Raw genomic sequence first — 19,612 nt, 5'->3', positions numbered from 1 at the left:
ATAGATTTGTTTGTGTTTAATGAAATTGCATACAGTCCATTCAGTTTTCCAAGGAGAGAATGAAGAAATATATCTTGGTGTTACAGAGCAGTCTTGTCCTTACGAGAACCGAATCTCCTGGCTGCTGCTTTCTGGTTCCTCTGAGATGACGTCAGTCCATCTGCAGCTTCTGTTTTCAGCTCTGCAGCTTCTGTTTCAGTGTGAAGTTCTGCTTGTTCATCCTTCGCATCCAGAGCAGGCATGACCTTCAGCCACTCCTGGTAGTAACCACGAAAACCATCAATTTGGACCAGGTAGTTGTTTCTGGACTTGTACTGGGAATGAGAGAAGAAGAGAAATAAAAAGACAGGAAAGAGAGAAAAGGTCTCTACTACAAGAAGCATTTGGACAGCTGGTTCTGATTCATTTAAAAACTGTTTCCTTCACTTCCAGCAAAGTTATTGTGCCATGAAGATTACAAGAGGTTCTTCACTTGAGATCAGAATCTGCACAGACCACCCCCACAGATATTTATTCCCAGGGTCACATGACTGGGTGCTCACCTGGTTGTAGTTGGGAGGATACTGCGAAGCAAACTCCAGCTGATTGATGATGACCTCGTTCGGCCACACCTCCATCTCGCTCATGGTTTTAAGGATAGTTTTGAGGTAGATGTAATCCAGTCTCCGTGTCGCTCTGCCGATCAAAGCTGAGAACACCTGCACGTTCGGCCTGAGCCCCGCCCCCTGCAGAAAAACACAAAGAGACAGACGCGATGACGGAAAGTTTGTATGAATACTATTACTGTCGTATGTAATGGTTCATCAGATACTGCAAACAGTACACAGCAATGTCTACTCTGACTTCTTAGAAAGTGTCATTCTTCACCTCCATGTCCTTTAGCAGCTGCAGACCGTCTTTCTGTCGCTCGCAGCCTAATGCGAGGCTTCCAAATGTCTGCACATCCACGCTCACGTGACGCTGCCGCATCACACTCAACACGCCCTGGAAGGAGAAAAGAAGAAATCGAAAACCCACTTACAGCATCACTTTGTCCAAATTACAAAAAGAAGACATCTTCCTAACCCGAAGGATGTGGTATGGTTCAGGGAAGAACCCATTAAATTTGGTGCATATCCAGATCAGTGTAAGGATCCGGGAATATTAAAACTTTCTTTATCATAGGGCATTTTGTTTATTGTTCCCCACAAAAAATGCATGGATCTTGATGAACAAAAAAAATCTGGCATATTTAGGGGACTGATATCTATAAGTGTTTACAATTTGGTATGCACTCAATTAAATGTAATTCTATTTAATTATAATAAGCATAAAAAATATACCTGACACAAATTTCAATTCATTTCATTACACAGCGAGTGTCACAGCTATAAATGGACCAATGTGTGTGTGTGTGTTAGTTTGTGCACCTTTGCCGCCTCCAGGTCTCCAGCTCTGGCCGACCTGCGGATCACAGAGTTAAAGAATGCAGCGTCGAGCTTCACGTTGTGCTGCTTGGCAGCTCTCAGCAGCATCTGCAGAGACTGGTAGCCCGGCTCCATCGTATCCGCCAACAGCGTCAGCGTCCTGAGGTCAGGAATGAGTCCGTTAGCCGCCATCTTCTCCAGAAAACCTTCAGCTCCTCCGATCAGGGCAAGCCGATCATAAGGTCCATCTACAGCGCCGAGGGAGACCACAGCACTCTTCCTCCCCTCAAAAAGGTCCAGAAGATTAGGGGCTGAAGAATTCACTGAGTCAACAGGCAGCGAGAGGTTTTCTCTTTGACCGACTGGTATCAGCTGGGTTGATTCTCGTCTGCTGACGGACTTCTCCCCGTGTCTGTGTGAACCAGGTTCGATAAACAGCTGCCTCTCCAGAAGCTCAATGTCTATTGTGTCCTTACGTCGGGACTCTGACTTGACATTTGACGCTTGTGCCGTTTCGTTCAGGCTCTCCCAGTCACGCCTGAGGAGAACGTCAGAGGCCAGGGCAGGATCACCAATCCCACAATCCCTTGCAGTTCTCAAGAGGAGGGTATAATTCTTGGAGTCTGGACGAATCCCTGACTTCAACATCTGGCGCCAAACCTGAAACAAACAAAAAGAGTCAGAGTACGTCCACACTTAGACGTTTAACTTTTTAAAACAATGTTAACATGTAAAAGCAAAATGCCCCTAATTGTTTTTGATATAAGAAATCTGTTCATTCTGAAATGTCAGAGCAACAGAAAAAGAGCTAAATCACTTCTTGAATTGTGACTTTTTTGAACATTTCATGGAACAGATGAATTATCAGGTAATCTGTAAATCATCTGCAGATAAATCAATAAGGAAAACATCTTTTGTTGCAGTAATAAAAAGCTTATCATTAAATTTGGCAAGTTTTACGTTATCATCTTGTTCTCTAGAAGATCTTGGAGACACTGGGGTCTTCCTGTAAACATGCATTTACCTGTAAAGCCAGTCTGAATCCTGTTTCTTTGTCCTTCAAGCAGCCCATCAGCAGGTAGTGAAACGTCTCCGGAGTTGCCACGTGTCCATTCTGCAGCATCTCCTACACACACACACACACACACACACACAAATTCATAAATAACACAGAAATATCACACAATCCACTGAACTGGTTCCTCTCTGTCCGACACGTACCCTGAACGTGTGAATGCAGGCCTGAAGGTGGTTGGTGAAGGCGTGTGTCTTGAGCAGGGCGTGGTACGTGATGGTGCTGAGGGCGTAGTTCTTGCGACGCAGCTCCTGCTCTAACTTCAGCGCTTGCTGAAGACCGGCTTGTTTCGAAGACGACTGGGCGCAGGCGTTGAACAGTGCGGTGTAGGTCGCGTCGATGGCCTCGAGACCTCGCTTCTTCATCTGGAGAACACACACAAGTACACAGATTATTACAGGATCAGTGGACGTCAGGGTTTGTGTCTCAGTCGCAAGAAATGTACAACTGAAGATGATGCATTAGTCAGAGAAGAGTGAAGTACATTTTTAACACACAACGGCAAATTTTGGCAAGTTTTGCTGTTGTGTTTGCTTCTTTTTTCTTGTGTTTTCTTCTTTGTCGTTGTGCTTTGTGATTTTGTCAGTGTTTTGTTTTGTAATTTGTTGCTGTGTTTTGTTGCTGTGATTTGTCGCTGTGACTTGTTTTGTGATTTGTTTTGTGATTTGTTGCTGTGATTGGTCAGTGGTTTGTTTTGAGATTTGTTGCTCTGTTTTGTCGCTGTGTTTTGCACTTCAGGGCCACCGTACAGGCATGTGTAGCTGTTGCTCAGATTGAAACAGTTTTTGATCAGTTTTAAGTGTGAAATATTAATGAAACTGCTAAATAAACAAACGAAACATGAAAAATGACATGTGCCTACATCATTGTAGAGTCTGAAGGCCTGCTTCAGTTGTCCAGCTCGTCCACAGCCTCCTATCAGGATGGTGTAGTTGAACTCCTCCGGCGGCAGCTTCTCCCCCCGCAGCATGTCCCTGCTGAACAGGTCCAGAGCCTCCTGCAGCTGAGAGGCGACACAAACACGATCACACACAATGACAAGGAGTCACAAACACACACAAACACACACATGGAGAAACAAACACAGACAGGACACTTCCACCACACTCACCTTCTTCTCCTTGATCAGCTTCTTGCACTGTAAGAAGTACCAGTATGGTGTGTTTCTGCTCCGGGGCCTCCTCACAGCCTCCTCCTCGTCCTCCTCCTCCTCCTGCTCCTTCTCATCATCATCCCGGGAGTCTTGCTCTGGGTGCCGCAGATCCCGGGTGTCCGGGCCGCTCTTCCTGAACGACCTCCGGGAGGAGATGTCTGCGGAGAGGGAGCCGAAGTTCTCTCCATCCTCTGCGGCTGAGGGGGCCCCGGGGCTGGGTCGCGACTGGGACACACACCGGAGGGAGGGTCCGCTCGGCAGGAGCCAGGGAGCCGGGGCGAGGAGCCCGGGGGGCCGGTGCTGCGACGCGCCTCGTACCCCGGCTGGAGTCGCACACCTCGGCGAGTTCTTCGCGGAGAGGAGCGACAGCTGGGCCACGGGGGCGGACATCTTCCTCCCGCTGCGCACACACGAGCAGGCGACGGCCGCCAGCATGTCTGCCGGTTGTTCTCGAGCTCACTAGTTGACTGGTTAATCGATCGACGCGGTTTAAAGAGACGTCTTCGCTGCTAGTTCGCGGCGACTGCACACACAACGACCACCATGCTGGTTCAATGACAAGGAGTCAGACCTGAGCAACAGATATCGAACCAGACTCATAAACCGCCATTTTTTTTACACATGGAGATATTAAACAACGGGGTTCTTTTTATTACATCATTACTGTTAATTACTGTGTTAAGTGAAGTGTTTAAATTACGTAATTTGTCCAGGTTAAAACAAGATGTTCCATCTATTCCATTGGTGATTGATTAGTATGCCTGAGTTGTTCTGGCCGCTGTGTGTACGCCACTGCCCCCTGCTGGTTCAAACAGTTTTTACACTTCCAGTCTCTTCCTGGGGCGACGTGAGGTGAAGACGGCTCCAGACATTTATTATAAACAGTTATTTATATTATATACCTTTATATACAGTCTATGATTTAACTTATTCATTTAACCATTTCAACCAGAGTCCACACACACTGCACGATGATGGAGGACAGAGCTGGAGATGCGTCACCACCACTGGTAAAAGTTCTTCTTTCTACTTTTAGCCTTGAAAGTATTTATCATAATAATACACATAATAACACACTCTGTCAATACAAGAACACAGAATTTATTAAGACTCATACACAAACTCTGATTATGTAATAATATGTGCGTGTGTGTGTGTGTGTGTGTGTGTGTGTGTGTGTGTGTGTGTGTGGAGCCTAAATCTGTCTTCACAGTCACATTATGGGGACTTGTCTTGCTTGTAATAATCATGATCAACTTTATGTTGGTGAAGGCATGCTTAGATTAGGTTAAGGTTAGGTTTAGACAAGTAGTAGCTATGGTTAAGGTTAGGTTTAGGTTAGGTTTAGACAGTAGGTTAGGTTTAGGTAGTAACTATGGTTAAGGTTATGTTTAGGTTAGGTTTAGACAGTAGGTTAGGTTGAGGCAGTAACTATGGTTAGGTCAGGGGAAAGATGTGACTTGTGGTTGGGTTAGGGTTAGGCATGAATTGGTATGGTTCAGTGTGTGTCCACACCCTAACCAAATAAAGTCGGGCTTAATCTGATATGATCCAACCTATTGCACTCACATGATTCTCAGAAACGACTCGGCACGTACATTTGTTTGTGATGAATATGCATCTATAATGAATGTGTCACATTGTTGCTTAAAACTGGAAACTCTGTTAATTAATCTGTAGGTTAGGGTTAGGGTTATTAGGGCTAACCCTAACCCTAATAAATAAACATGTGAATCTGAGGAAACCATGTCACAGTGCATCAGCAGTGTCTCGGCAGAGGGCTCCAAAGTCCAAGGAAACAATTTGACCTTTATTTTGAATTACGTGCATGGTGAGATATTTATTGATGTGATTAAAAGTGAACTAATAAGATCAGCATGTGAGTGATTTACTGGCGACAGTTTAGTTTACAATCAATAAAAGTAACAGGTTGTTTATGTATTAACATTAAAGTTTGTGACAATTGTTACAGGACCCTGAACATGGCCGACAAGTTCCACCCTCCAATGACACGCCTCCTCCTGGTACACACACACACACCCACCCACCCCCACCCCCACCCACAAACACACAAGCAGCATGTTCTATAAAAACATCTTATTATAAATATGTTTTTTAGTTTTATCACAAAAACAACAATTATTGTTTCAATTAAACGTTTTAATAGATGCCTATTTTATTAAATATGTTTTCCTCAGTGATGATGCAGTTTTTAAATAGTCACTTAAAGCTCTATTTTTAAATGAGATTCTGAATTCACCTGTTATTTCTTGTGTGTTTCTATTGTAAAATGAACAGATGAACTTCAGACCAGAGAGGACTTATTAATATGTGAGTCAAATGAGGTCACTCCTGAGGTTAAATACTGTCTTGTACGATGTGTATGAATGAAGGACACGTCATGTGACCCATGCTTCTTGCTCGTCTCTCCAGATTACCGTCACCTCAGCCTGGACCCGAACACAGCGTACAGAGAGCTGGTTCTGTCTGAGAGCAACAGAAAGGCGGAGCTCACAGACTTGGTCCAGTCGTACCCTGAACACCCAGACAGGTTCTCCCACCTCTTCCAGGTGCTGTGCACAGAGGGCCTGTCAGGACGCTGTTACTGGGAGGTGGAGTTCGAAGGGTCGGTTGAAGTAGCAGTGGCGTACAGAGGCCTTGGAAGATCAGATTATTATCACGAGTGTGCGTTTGGCTGCAACGACAAGTCCTGGAGTTTAGACTTAAACACGAACAACGAGTGTTTCAGACACAACGACGAGGAGACCCCAGTGCCGGAGTCCCAGTCCTCCACAGTCGGTGTGTACCTGGATTATAAAGCAGGTACTCTGACCTACTACTGCGTCTGTGACACGACGCTGCAGCTGATGCACAGAGTCGAGACCACGTTCACTGAGCCGCTCTACCCCGGGCTGTGGGTCGCAGGCACCGCCCGGCTGTGTGACCTGGAGTGAAGGTCCAGCCAACAAGTGGGACGTCTCTCTCATGTCAGCAAATTGTGGTTCTCTGATGATACTGTACAGCAGTGGGGATTGGGATGTTGATTTCAGCAGGAGTGTGACACAAAACATCAAGGCTGCGCAGAGATAATGCAAAGATTGATTTAGAAATCAAACAAACGAATGATGATAATGTATCACCGTACGAGAAATGAAATACTGAAATATCTGAACAACTATTGGATGGATCGCCAAGACATTTTAACATAGATAATATTTAATTTAGTGTATTTTATTTGAGAAGTTTCATATTTGCTATAGTAAAAAAACTATTTAATAGAATTATAACGGATTCAGGATTTATCTGATTGTAATTCAGATATTACCTAATAAAAATGTCACTGGTCACTTTGTTTAAAAAGTATATATACACATGTATATATTTTTTATATATGTGTTTTGATGCAAAACCAAAAACTTAAACTTAAAATGTATAAAAGCCTCTATGTGGTGACGTGGTAAATATGATATGAATAAATCAGACTTGAAATCATTGCAGAATGTCTGAGTTTCAGTGTCCTGCAGGAATAACAAGTACAAGACAATGTGAGTATGTGTTATATGCACAAATATAATGATAGTACACAGACCACAATTGAAAATGCGTTAATATGGAGGTTTATTACAACATTAAAGTTTCAGAACAATTACATCACTTGAGTTATATTTTTGACACTTGCCTTCAAAATAGCAGGGATGATTTTTAACTGAGAAGCCCGAGTTGAGGCCCTTGTGGCATCAAGTGTGAAGAGTTGTTGGACGAGAGACTTAAAATCCCTCCCAGCTCCAGAGCATCGATCCGGAGCCGACCCTGACTTTTGAAGTAAGTTTCCCTTTAAAAACCATCATTACTGAGTAAATGTAAACAAGCATTGATAACGGTACAGATGAGAAACACTCACTTTCATTTGTTAATTTATATTCCTACCGAAAACAAAAACAAAAAAAATCAGTCTGAACACCTTCAGCTGTTGAGCACCAATCACAGTGAAGCTTTCTGCTGATGTCACAGAGGTGATAAATGCGGTGGTTGGGCCACGTGGCTCTGAAACAGGGTGATTCGATCCAGCAGCGTTAGTGGGATGTCTCTGATGACTGAAGGCAGGTCTTCATGTTGTAGAGGGTAGATGACCACGCTCAGTGCTGAGCGCTCGGCGGAAAATCTGACAGAGCGACAAACACACGAGAAGGCAAAATGAAAGGTTCATCTCACAATTAAATGGCGGATGTTCAATATGTGTACACACACACACTCACAAACACCCACTGACCTCTCCAGCAGCGCTTTCTGCAGCGTGCGACAAGCCACCAAGGTGCCACCCATGAACATGTGACACATGACGACGTGACAGCATCCCTCCATGAAGGTTTCTGTGGCCGACGGGTCGAAGGTGCCGCTGCGCGAGATAAGGCAGAGACGGCGCAGACGAGAGCAGGAGGACAGGGCCTCAAAGAACGACGCGTTGGCGTTCAGGTGCGGCTGCTCTAACCTGAGGAACAGACACACACAATCTTCAACACTAAAAAAACAAAAAAAAAGTGAACTCCTTCCAATAAATTGAATTAGAGTAAGTGTTTTACTGCCCCAGAACGTTTAATAACAAAAACTCTACATCAAACTATAAGTTTATTCATATTTATTAATAATACTAACTATCTATCTGATGGTGAGTGTTTATTATTGCAGTAAAAGACAAAGACGTGTTCTCACCTGAGTTCCTGCAGCTGTGTGCACTGTTTAAGTGTGTCCAGCAAGGCTGGGGTGTAGTTCATGGTTTTTAATGATCCCATGTTGGCGAGGGATAAAACCTGCAGTTCTTTGCACTGCCTGACCAGCTGGACCAACCCCGTCCCCCGCAGGACCCCAGGAAGCCCAGCGAGAGTCAGACGACGCAATCGAAGCAGAGCCTCAAGTGCAGCTAAATGTGCATCACCGACTCCTCGAGCCCACGCACACATTCCACGGGGCTCAACGCTGGCACGAGCGCAGGGCTCGAGCCGAGGCAGCGTGGAGACAAATCCTGGGCCGATGAGCTCTAAGGTCTCTAAAAAAGGGCAGCCAGCTAGGAGCTGAGCAAGCCCTGAGGTGGTGTCCCCCGACAGAGACGACTCTGAATCAGCCTTGTGGTTCTGGATCCCCACACGAGGAACTTTCTTCAGCCCCAGGAACAACGGAGAGGGAGATGTGTTATTTGTAGAGATGTGATGCGAGTTTAAGCCATCTGACAGAGCGCAGGCCGGCAGAGTGAGAGAGCGCAGGTGTCTGAATTTGGCCAAGCTGCCACACAGGTGTGTTTCCCCAGCCGGCGCAGAGGAGTGTTCATGATGGTAGTGTGTGTGCATCAGGTTCAGTTGTTTAATGTTTGAACAGCCAACCGCCAGCCGGCTCATTGTCCCGGGGACCAGGTGATCTTCAACATTCCTGCACTCTGAGTAAAGGACCTGGTTGATCCCGCTGAGGTTCAGGCTGGTGAGCAGCTTGGCATCTCGGACTCCTCCCTCCAGCAGCGACTGGAACACCTGTGGCCACAGAGACGGGCAGCGGCTGAAGCTGAGGTGCTTGGGGCTGTTTCCTTCCAGGGCTCTCTTTAGAGACAAGGAGTCCAGCCAGGAGCGAGGGAGCTGCAGGGCCTCCAGCTCCCCTCGCTGACCCAGACTCTGGGCCAGTGAGGGGGCAGCGGGCCAGTGAGCGGGGTTCGGGCCGGGAATCGAGACGAGGAAAACTCTGAGACGCTTTGGAACATGAACGCTGAACACTGCCAGGTAGAGGAGGAGCAAGGTCTGGTTTACCTGTGGACAGTAACACATAGTTACAGACTCTACTCACAGCAGTAGATATTACAGGTGTGTACGTATAGGAACAGACTGACCTCTCCTGGAGCCAAACGTGCAGTGAACTCCTCCAGCTGCTGGTAATGCGGCACACTGCTCTGACCCACCATCAACTGACAGCAAACACCGACGCCCTCTCTGGTTACATCTGAGATGTCAAACTGCAGCATCAGCCTAAAATACACAGACAGATTTTGGTGATGCCTCGACCTTTCATCTGGCGCCATCATTAAAGCAACACGGTGTCATTTTTACTTAGCAACAGCGGAGTCCCACTCACTGAGCTGAAACACAAGTGAATGGTGGATATTACCCATGATCCCCAGCTTCCTGAGCCAGAGGAGCTGCCACTGTAACAAATACACCAAACTCTGTTAAGACTTATTCCTATTTTGAAAGTTTTCTGGCTGAATATTGGCGATAAACGCTGGTTTTTAATGACTTCTAAGTGTTTAAATTGATCAACAGTCAAGTATTATAATTGAACTTGAAGATGCGACTATCGGTCAGTTCCACACTTCTAACTGGAGATTGTACCCACTCACCAAAGTTAGATAGAGCAAGAAAGGACGTTCAGGGTGAGGAGTGGGAAGGAAGGCGGCACCATTTTCCTAATTCCAAGTCAGTGAACCTTCAGACTCATTTAGAAGCTGAAGGTTAAAAAGTTGCAAAGTGTGGCTTATAAGGTACATTGTGGACGAGCTGTAATAACTTTGGGAATTCCTTAAGTACCATCAGTGAGAATTTGACTTTCCCCAATACCTACATGAAACTAATGACAGCCACACAATCCTCATCTGTATATTAAGAGCAACCACGTAGAGCATAAACACTTCTGCTGGTTTTCTGATAATTACATCAAAACTGATTAAAGTAAATATTGTGTGTTCCCTGTTTTGAAATCTCGGCGATCTGACGGATCCTTACTTGCGGAGTTGGGCGCAGCACGGCACCACGCCATAACTCGGAGTCAACAGTGTCTGCCTGAGCTCCGACAGGCGGCTCAGCGAACCCACGGCCTCTGAGCTGAGCTGAGCGGAGTTGAAGCCGGCTGTCACGTCGAAAGCCAGCGATCTGAGCGAAGAGAGGGAGGAGAGGAGGCGGGACAGACGAATGGAAGTGAGGCGGCAGCCAGTGACATCGAGGTGCGTCACCGCCCTGCAGCGGGCAAGTTGATCCAAGGTAGAGCCGGACAGCCAGTAGCAGCCATTCAGGCTCAGAGACTGGACGTGATTGGCCAGCTGCTTCAGTATTTTCCGAACCAATTGATCATCAGCCTGAAGGAGAAGCAATAACAAAATGTTTGTTAAAGAACATTGTTTTGAATATACAAAACGTTCCACACATTCAGATGAACTTCGAGATTCGCAGCTAATTTGTGGTAGAGATCCTGAAACATTCCTGATCAGTGCACAGAATAATAAAGATCTTTGTTGCGTAGTCTCACCAGATACTCCTCAGACAGGCTGACGTGTGTGAGCAGGGTCTTATCGTGGCACAGCATCTGTAGCTTGTGGCAGACGTTTGCCACGTTCAGCAGCAGGTCACACACAGTCACATGGCGGAGGATGCACAGCAGGATCTCATCGCTCAGGTCGGACATTCCCACTGAGGTGGAAGACATGGTGTCCTCATCGCACACCGCCTGAGATGAACAGAAAGGGAGAAATTACCACTATGGCAAAATGCAACAGGTCGTTCACGAATCATTAACTCAATTAAGACTGTAAATTGTGGTCAAGTCAACAAAAACACATGTAAAGTGTTGTACAATAAAACACATGAATGTAATTACAAGAACAAATCAAAGTAAAGTTGGAATAAAAGTCTGAGAAGTGAATAAAAACAAGTTATGGATACTCCAAAGCCCGATAAAGCATGTGGGTCTTCAATTTACCATTAATATATCAAGGGAAACACTTAGTTGTGAAAGTTATTCAGTTTACTTTACTGCAGCTACAGCAAATGCACAATCGCTTTTACCCCTCAGCCGAGACCAAGGGACGGCAGGTCGGAGTATCTGAGAGATCTGGGCGTGGAAAAGGGAAAGAAAAACTCGGAGATGGGGGAGGGGGGGGGGGTAAGATGCTGTCTCTCTTCCTCCCATATACTTTGGCAACATGAAAATTTAATATATATTATATATATATAAAGTATATTTATATAAATATGATGTTAAAAAATGGGGCATCCTATTAAATCTCTTTTTCACAGACGATATTTTGACAATAGTAAAAGCCCACATGTAAATGGCAATACTGGATTTATTAAAGGAAACGTTTGCATCAATGTTAATGTTAATTGTCAAGTTTATAAAAAAGTGAATTAGCTAAAACTGAATTTAATGTATCTTGTCACTGGAGATATTGTCATAACAGATGGTTTTATGCATATTGGCCTCTTTTATATTACACAGAGCTTATTTATTAATAATATACACGAAGCAATCAGTGAGGTATTTTCATTAGGTATAAGTTATTACCATGCTACAGTTTATATCATAGTAAGTCTCTCAGTGTCAAAACTGTGTGGAAGTGCAGCTCAAGTTGTGGAAATTGATTAAAATAGAAATTAATCAAATATTAAATTCTTACTTCTTTCCTTTCCAAGTAAAAACGTATAGAATATTTGCTGTATTTTATTCACACATGTGAAGTGAGTGTCACTGGATTTTGAACGTGTCGTCAACACGAAGCACTGAAGACGTCTCTCTGGACTCAGGGAAATTATAACGGGGCACTTTTCTACTTTCAGGCTTTTTTTATCGACAATTAAAGGAAACAATTATCAGGCGGATGAATCTCTGATGGTTAAACAGTAGCTGCAGCTCCTGCAGACAGGAACACACACGTGAGATGATCACGTTGTAGTGAATGTCCTGAGGATGAAGCTGCTTGGATCCTGACTCGAGACACTTAGCAGACATGTGTGGAGCCACTTTCACTCTGATCAGCTGCTAAAGTGTCCCCTTGTCAACAAAAGACGTGTCTTTGTGTTTATCAGCAGGTTAACTTGTGTGTGACGTGTGAATAGTGACACTAAACCCCCCCACACCCCGCCCCCCCTGACTTAAGAAGTCCCCAGTTTAATGGAAGTAAAGTCTGGACTAGCATTGACATGATTAGCTAACAGTTGCCAGCAGCACCGACAAGAACACGGTGTCGTGTGGTGGAGCTCAGTCTGTCCAACCAACCTGAACGATCTGTCGGTCCATGTCCTCGGAGACACTTGTCAATGTCCCACTCATGATTCACACGAAGTTAAAGGTTCATGCAAACACACAGAGCTCATGTTTCCACCGGGCTGCAGCACGGCGGAACGACTTTTCACAGCACGGACCGGGTTCGCTGCTGCACGGCGGCGGAGGGTTTTACAGCGACGGACACATTTCCTGTCGGTCCGTTCCGATTAATTATTTATTTTTTATTAATACTCAATAAAAAGGGAAATTTAATAAATTACAGGCTTCTCAGAATAAAAAATAATGAAAAATATCTAAATGTAATATGGTTTTCATGTTGCTCCAAGATTTGTGGTTTTAATATACATGTAATATATTTATAAGGTCAGTAAAAATCTAATAAAAATGTTAAAGCTTTTAAAATAAATTTTAATTTCATGTGAGGGCATTGACAGGAGTCAAGCTTTAAGGGACAAAATGTAGAAACTGTATTCATTAGAAATGTATTTTAAAAGTCATCTGACACTCTGCACTTTATATTCCATACCCTCTCATGTATACATTTTTTTAAATTGGCTAATATAAGGTTAATTCCACAAGTCTTTAAAAAGTCTCTTATTATTTTATGTAGTATTGAAATCTAATTTATTTACAAACAATATCTTTTATACACTATAAATAAAGTTGCAATATCACAAGAATAAAGTTGTGTCAGTGGTAAATTAGTTTTAATGAAAACCAGATTGATATCTATATTTTTTTTATTTTACAACCCTATATGTTGTACTTGTACAAGTAGTTATTCATTCTCAATCAATAATTCATAATGAATAATTTATCCTCACATTAATTTAGTTGTGTACATGATGGTACTCTAATTAAACATTTTATAATCTGTCTTTAGAGTACAACACAAGGTGGCAGTAAAGCTTGCCCTGGCCTGGGTGTCCAAGTGTTGATACACTTATGTTAAACGTTGTCTTTCACATGAATGTAAATGTTACATCTATTGCATTTCTCTCCATCCTATAAGAAGAATCCCTCACATGAGACTCTCTGGTTTTCTACTTTTTTCCTTTTAAAATGTTGTTCTGTGGTTGTTTTTCCTAGCCCATGTTAAGGGTTAAGTTCAGAGGATGTGCCACCTTGTTAAGCCTCAAGGGAATTTTAATTTGTGAATATGGGCTCTACAAATAACTGTGATTAGTCAGTTAATAATTTTCTTTGACTCTTTGAATTAAAACTTTTTTTTTTAAACATTTAAAACTACTACTGCAGTAGTATCTTGAGGGTAGAGATAGATCAACTTTGTCCATCCAAATGACATAAATTCTCTTTGACATGCTCAAAACATAATTCACAATTGACAACACAGTACATATTTAAAAATATGGCTCAGGAATGCTCACAAGTTAAATTTAAAACACATCTAAACCAACTTCTAAAATAGACACATAAGGAGCTGTTAGAAACAGCAACTGTCAAAAACAGGTTGAAGTGCAGTGTCCATTTTAAATTGTTGAGTGGTTATTGCAGAGGGAATGAAAGATTTGTGGCAGATGTTTTTCAGGGCCAGTGGGACTTGGTAACATCTGCCTGATGGCAGTAACTGGAAGGACTGGTGGAGGGGGAGAGATGGGTCCAGGATGGCTTTCCTGATCACTGAGTGCACAGTTCAGATAGGGCTGTTTGGGGTGAACCAGGTATTTTGCTGGCCTGATTTATATAGGTGAGTTTTGTTTGGTAGTGAGGGCATTGTACTAAGATGAGATGTTGAAGGTCAGGATGGGTAAAATATACCAGGGTTAAAATGTCCTCGCTGACATTGAAAGTTATGGGTTCATTACATTTTGAGATCAAGGAATTTATGGAATTCTGTAGTAGTTCAAATACTCTGATGCCTTTAATATTTAAATGATAGATTTAAATAAGAAAACGACTTAGTGCATTTTGACGTGACATACACAGCTGTCCTTGTATTTCCCTTGGCTCTCTTTACAGTTGTCCTCATCTTGACAGTGAGCCAGCAGGCACAATACAGGGTCTGAAACTCTACTGGAGTTCAGCCATCAGTGACATCACCTACTGTGATGTCATTTCTTCTATGAAAGCCCCATTGTTACAGTTGTAAGACAAAACTGCCATTAATACCCAGATTCTATACTTTAATGTGTCAATCTTTTAATTTGCAGTCTATAATGCAACATATGTCCAACCATAATAGAAAATAATTTGATATAGAGTCTATGGGCCGACCCTTGATTATAACATTCGTGCAGTTACATGGGACAATAAAGTTAATTTAATTCATGAGTAGTGACGTGAAGAAGACCAAGTAGACAGACTGGAATCTCAGACATGTGCGCTTTATTGGGTTGTTGTGAACACCAAGAGGCTTGGAGCCCCATGCACAAACCTTACACCTCCATACAAGGCAGAAGCTTTGTCTTTTGCATAATGACAAACACAAACTGGACCAAGTATTGTTTAAGGCTGAAAGTACAAAAATCAAAACAAGTTTCAGATTATATAATTTACATATTAAGCAATACTACAGGCCTTCTGGGCAGCGGCCCCAACCAGAGAATAAACCTTCATAGAGGCAAATAAGATGGTGAACACAGACATCTGGAATGACCTACACAAACACAACAATGAACATCATGTTCCTCACACATTCACACCGCCTGGGACGCTCTGTACTTCCAGCAGAGTTTCTCCCCATCAGGGGGCATGGTGCCATAGCCATAGTGATGAGGGAAATGGAAGAGGTGTCTTGGGCTCAGCATACACCAGTGTGTTGGTGTAGGCATGTATGCAGAGCCCGTCGTTTGGGTTTGTAGCAGTGTGTTTTGGGGAGGAGTGGGGGGGACTGTCTGTTTAGAAGCACTTCCTGTGGACAATGCTGGGGCCGGACTCATCATACTCCTGCTTGCTGATCCACATCTGCTGGAAGGTGGACAGAGAGGCCAGGATGGAGCCTCCGATCCAGACAGAGTACTTCCTCTCTGGGGGAGCAATGATCTGCAGGGACGAAAATAGAAATAGGTTAGAAATACCATAATTGTACTTCCTGTAAGTATTTAAGTCTACAATTAAATGCAGTAGGAAAGGGAAAGCAAGACATTGAATATTGCATTTACACAGTTTGTCCACTAAGGGGCAGTAGAGAGTAAAGAGCCTTTAACATTTTTTGCATCATTGCCTCGGGGGATGTGCACCAGCGACGAGTTTTACCTTGATCTTCATGGTGGTGGGAGCCAAGGAGGTGATTTCCTTCTGCATGCGGTCAGCAATGCCAGGGTACATGGTGGTTCCTCCAGACATCACAGTGTTGGCGTACAGGTCCTTACGGATGTCCACATCACACTTCATGATGCTGTTGAAGGTAGTTTCATGGATACCGCAAGATTCCATTCCTATGAAAAGAAGGCGTTCAGTCAAACGGAGGTAAATGCATGTTGTGTCAGCGTTTGAAATTCAAGTCTCATCTTCTGTAAGTGGCATTGCCATGATGTTAATTACCAAGGAATGACGGCTGGAAGAGGGCCTCGGGACAACGGAACCGCTCGTTTCCAATGGTGATGACCTGTCCGTCGGGCAGCTCGTAGCTCTTCTCCAGGGATGAAGAGGAGGCAGCAGTTCCCATTTCCTGCTCAAAGTCCAGAGCAACGTAACACAGCTTCTCCTTGATGTCACGCACAATCTCACGCTCGGCTGAGAGAGAAGAAAAAGATAATCATCATCATGATTTGTTTCTTTAGCTTTGAATATCAGCTTGCTTTGAAAACATGGTGCGCTGCTCACCTGTGGTGGTGAAGCTGTAGCCCCTCTCAGTCAGGATCTTCATGAGGTAGTCTGTCAGGTCCCTGCCAGCGAGGTCCAACCTGAGGATGGCGTGGGGCAGGGCGTAGCCCTCGTAGATGGGCACTGTGTGGGTGACACCATCTCCAGAGTCCATGACGATACCAGTGGTACGACCGGAGGCGTACAGGGACAGCACAGCCTGGATGGCCACGTACATGGCAGGAGTGTTGAAGGTCTCAAACATGATCTGGAGGAGAGGGAGAAAGGAAAAAAGGATGAGTCAATGAACTGAGTAAAAGTAAACTGGTATTGGTTAGTGTAGTCAGATCAAGGGCACAGAACAGGAGCCGTTGGGTTTTGAAGATTAACACCACTCATAACCCATTAGTTTGATCATGTTAACTGTACAAGATGGAGTGCCACAACCCGCTCTACCATCTGTTGCATCATGCAGTCACCAGAGTGTGGTTAGATGCTTATCATATATTTCAACACAAGCCCTAATCTGAAACACAGCAGTGACCATGCTGCAGATTATCATTCCTGAAGCAGAGAGATAAAGACCTGAAGCATCCGCAGATGTGAAAAGATCAGCACAGGAAGGAAGAAACCTGGAGATTGAAGGAGCAGCAAGGAAGGAAATGGATTGAGAAGAAGAAGAAGAAACTGCTGGGCGACAACATGGTTTCCCGTTGTTCGGCCCTGCAGGTGAGCTGAGTGCATCAAGCCAATATTACCTGGGTCATCTTTTCCCTGTTGGCTTTGGGGTTCAGGGGGGCCTCTGTGAGCAGGACTGGGTGCTCCTCTGGGGCAACTCTCAGCTCGTTGTAGAAGGTGTGATGCCAGATCTTCTCCATGTCGTCCCAGTTGGTGACGATACCGTGCTCAATGGGGTACTTCAGGGTCAGGATTCCCCTTTTGCTCTGTGCCTCATCACCAACATAGCTGTCTTTCTGGCCCATTCCAACCATCACACCCTGGGAAGCAAAGAAGAGTGTGAGTACGTACAAAATTGTAGGTTATTCAAGGTTTTGGATTTGTATTGTGTTTAGGGGAAGCTGTGTACCTGATGCCTGGGACGGCCAACAATGGAGGGGAACACGGCGCGGGGAGCGTCGTCTCCTGCAAAGCCAGCTTTGCACATACCGGAGCCATTGTCCACGACGAGGGCGGCGATTTCTTCTTCCATTTTCTGAACAGAGGAGGAGGAGGAGGGAGACAGAGGAGGGGATTGTTAAACACTGATGCTCTGTGACAGTGACGCCTCACATCTGGCAAACCGGTTTGAACCCCTACCGTTGGGGGGAGTGGACGCTGGATGTCGCAGTGGCGCAGGCTCCAGCTCGGATCCAGAGCCGAGAGACAAAAGGCTGATTCTCCCTCGGTCTGGTCATGGCCATATAAGGAAAAACAAGGGGCAGCTGGAGAGGCGGTGGCCCCCCCAGTGAAACCGCCCCGTGTCCTAACACTGACCGCCCGGCCACTCCCTTTCACGACCGACCGACCAACCACTGACGGTTGTGATGAATGAACTTCCATCAGAAACAGTCATGTCGTTACCATAAGGGTTATTTGGAAGAACGGTTTGACTGACATTATCGTTTTATGCCAATGTCACCATAACCTCTTGTTACGCTTCCACCTACAGTTTAAGTGGTTTTAACTTTAATCCGACTAATCTCCCTTCATCCTTCTCTCTCTCTCTGTGTGTGTGTGTGTGTGTGTGTGTAGCCGGTGCCAGAGCATCTTCTTACACGGGTCAGTGTGATCTGTTCTGCGGTGACAGCTCGGGAGCACCCGGGTTAAATCCGCACCAGCCCCCGGTTCAAACACACAATCACACCGCGAACCCTTTAAACTAATAAAGAAACGGTGGAGCGACGGAGCAGGAACACAACAACATGAATGAATGAACGAGGTGGGTTTTTAAAAGTTGACGAGTCGCACAGAAAACGCATCATAACTTCTCGGCATGAATGAACGCAGCTCAAACAAGCACATTTAAACTACACATTAATCAGAGTAGCTTCCGTGTCGGTGTGTGCGGGGGTCTTACCTGTGTGCGGGTTGGTTTGCGGGTTCTGGAGCAGGTCTGTGCGGGAAAGCGCTAAAAGATGCGGCTCCGTGTAATGTCTGATCTCGACTGCGACGGAGGCCGAGGAGCCGCTTCGCTTTATCAGCGCTCGTGCTGCAGCCCCGCGCCATAAAAGGAGAACTTTCCGCACGGCGGCCTCCCATTGGTCCCGCCGCGTCCGCTGGGCGTGGCGTAAATGCGGATGACGACCGCCCTGCGCGCCGACGGGACGGGCTGGCGTGAAAAGTAGAGCCTCTACTTTACTATCAAACACCGATCGATACGGGGCGTGTTCGGTGATCGATCGATTCTTGCTGTTTGTTCGCGATTAATTCGATTACTAATGGCGACTAAGTGTGTGTGTGACACATGTGGGCGAGGCGAGCAGAACTCAGAACACAACATGGCCCTTGAGCAAGAATAAATATGTCTGTAAGAAGTCTGTGGTTTTCTGGTTGAGCTGATACTAATTCACTGGTATTAGTTTTAATCCCTGACACCATACTGGGAAGGAGCCTCCATTTTTTTTATTCTATTTGTCCAATGTCTTTGATTTTGAAATGACACTGTGGTATTTAACTTAGTGCCTTTGATGTTTTGGTTTTGCTGTTTTAAAGGTGTCCTATACAAATAATAAAGTTATTGTTTTTTATTTTTGTATTTGATACGATAAGCCCACGCTAATTTCTTCTGGTCTTCTTTCTGTGCATTGGATGATGATCAAACACGTCCACTGTTCATGGAGGAAGGGGATTCAGAAAATCAACTGGTTCAAGACTCAACCCCTCGTCATGCATTTGCTGCAAGGTGCAAATTCATTTATTCATCACAGACACTTTTGGCAGGTGAAGCCAGGACATGGGGTGATAATCTCAGGGGCACTGACAGCAGCGTTAACACTTCAACTGACACCTCTGCCCTTGGCGCACACACACACACACACACACACACACACACACAGAGCGCGCGTTGACAGTGACATGTGTGTGGTCAAGCTGAGATATGTTTACAGCAAACATTTGAGTGGGTGTGAATCTCTTATCTCTCATCACCTATCTGATTATCTTAAAGTGAGTGAGTGGGGG

At 44.8% G+C, this 19,612-nt stretch overlaps 4 protein-coding genes across 5 annotated transcripts; 1 reads left to right on the top strand and 3 right to left on the bottom strand.

The window, feature by feature from the left end:
* Positions 1-10: 10 nt before the first annotated feature.
* On the bottom strand, positions 11-4,185 carry ptcd1 (pentatricopeptide repeat domain 1). The gene is made up of 8 exons (XM_034599705.1): positions 3,593-4,185; positions 3,344-3,484; positions 2,628-2,846; positions 2,431-2,532; positions 1,410-2,066; positions 868-984; positions 543-725; positions 11-314 (listed from the first exon to the last, which is right to left on the bottom strand). The coding sequence occupies exons 1-8, from the start codon at positions 4,067-4,069 to the stop codon at positions 81-83; spliced, it is 2,130 nt and encodes a 709-aa protein (XP_034455596.1). The 5' UTR covers positions 4,070-4,185; the 3' UTR covers positions 11-80.
* Positions 4,186-4,398: 213 nt separating this feature from the next.
* LOC117770504 (stonustoxin subunit beta-like) lies at positions 4,399-6,611 on the top strand. The gene is made up of 4 exons (XM_034600040.1): positions 4,399-4,644; positions 5,607-5,658; positions 5,933-5,965; positions 6,068-6,611. The coding sequence occupies exons 1-4, from the start codon at positions 4,606-4,608 to the stop codon at positions 6,586-6,588; spliced, it is 645 nt and encodes a 214-aa protein (XP_034455931.1). The 5' UTR covers positions 4,399-4,605; the 3' UTR covers positions 6,589-6,611.
* A 617-nt stretch (positions 6,612-7,228) lies between these two features.
* Positions 7,229-12,813, bottom strand: fbxl18 (F-box and leucine-rich repeat protein 18). 2 transcript variants are annotated; one of them, XM_034599653.1, is made up of 8 exons: positions 12,659-12,813; positions 10,913-11,110; positions 10,393-10,742; positions 9,504-9,639; positions 8,345-9,423; positions 7,905-8,123; positions 7,596-7,796; positions 7,229-7,466 (listed from the first exon to the last, which is right to left on the bottom strand). In XM_034599653.1, the coding sequence occupies exons 1-7, from the start codon at positions 12,710-12,712 to the stop codon at positions 7,640-7,642; spliced, it is 2,193 nt and encodes a 730-aa protein (XP_034455544.1). In that variant the 5' UTR covers positions 12,713-12,813; the 3' UTR covers positions 7,229-7,466; positions 7,596-7,639. The 2 variants fall into 2 exon arrangements, with proteins under 2 accessions (XP_034455544.1, XP_034455533.1); XM_034599642.1 differs by having other exon boundaries at positions 7,229-7,796.
* Positions 12,814-14,991: 2,178 nt separating this feature from the next.
* Positions 14,992-18,670, bottom strand: actb1 (actin, beta 1). Its single transcript, XM_034599920.1, has 7 exons — positions 18,510-18,670; positions 17,520-17,645; positions 17,191-17,430; positions 16,454-16,700; positions 16,172-16,363; positions 15,884-16,065; positions 14,992-15,670 (listed from the first exon to the last, which is right to left on the bottom strand). The coding sequence occupies exons 2-7, from the start codon at positions 17,640-17,642 to the stop codon at positions 15,527-15,529; spliced, it is 1,128 nt and encodes a 375-aa protein (XP_034455811.1). The 5' UTR covers positions 17,643-17,645; positions 18,510-18,670; the 3' UTR covers positions 14,992-15,526.
* Between the last annotated feature and the right edge of the window lie 942 nt (positions 18,671-19,612).

Source organism: Hippoglossus hippoglossus, chromosome 1 (genome assembly GCF_009819705.1).
Source record: "Hippoglossus hippoglossus isolate fHipHip1 chromosome 1, fHipHip1.pri, whole genome shotgun sequence".
NCBI classification, from domain to species: domain Eukaryota; kingdom Metazoa; phylum Chordata; class Actinopteri; order Pleuronectiformes; family Pleuronectidae; genus Hippoglossus; species Hippoglossus hippoglossus.
This window is presented reverse-complemented; position numbering and strand designations above follow the sequence as displayed.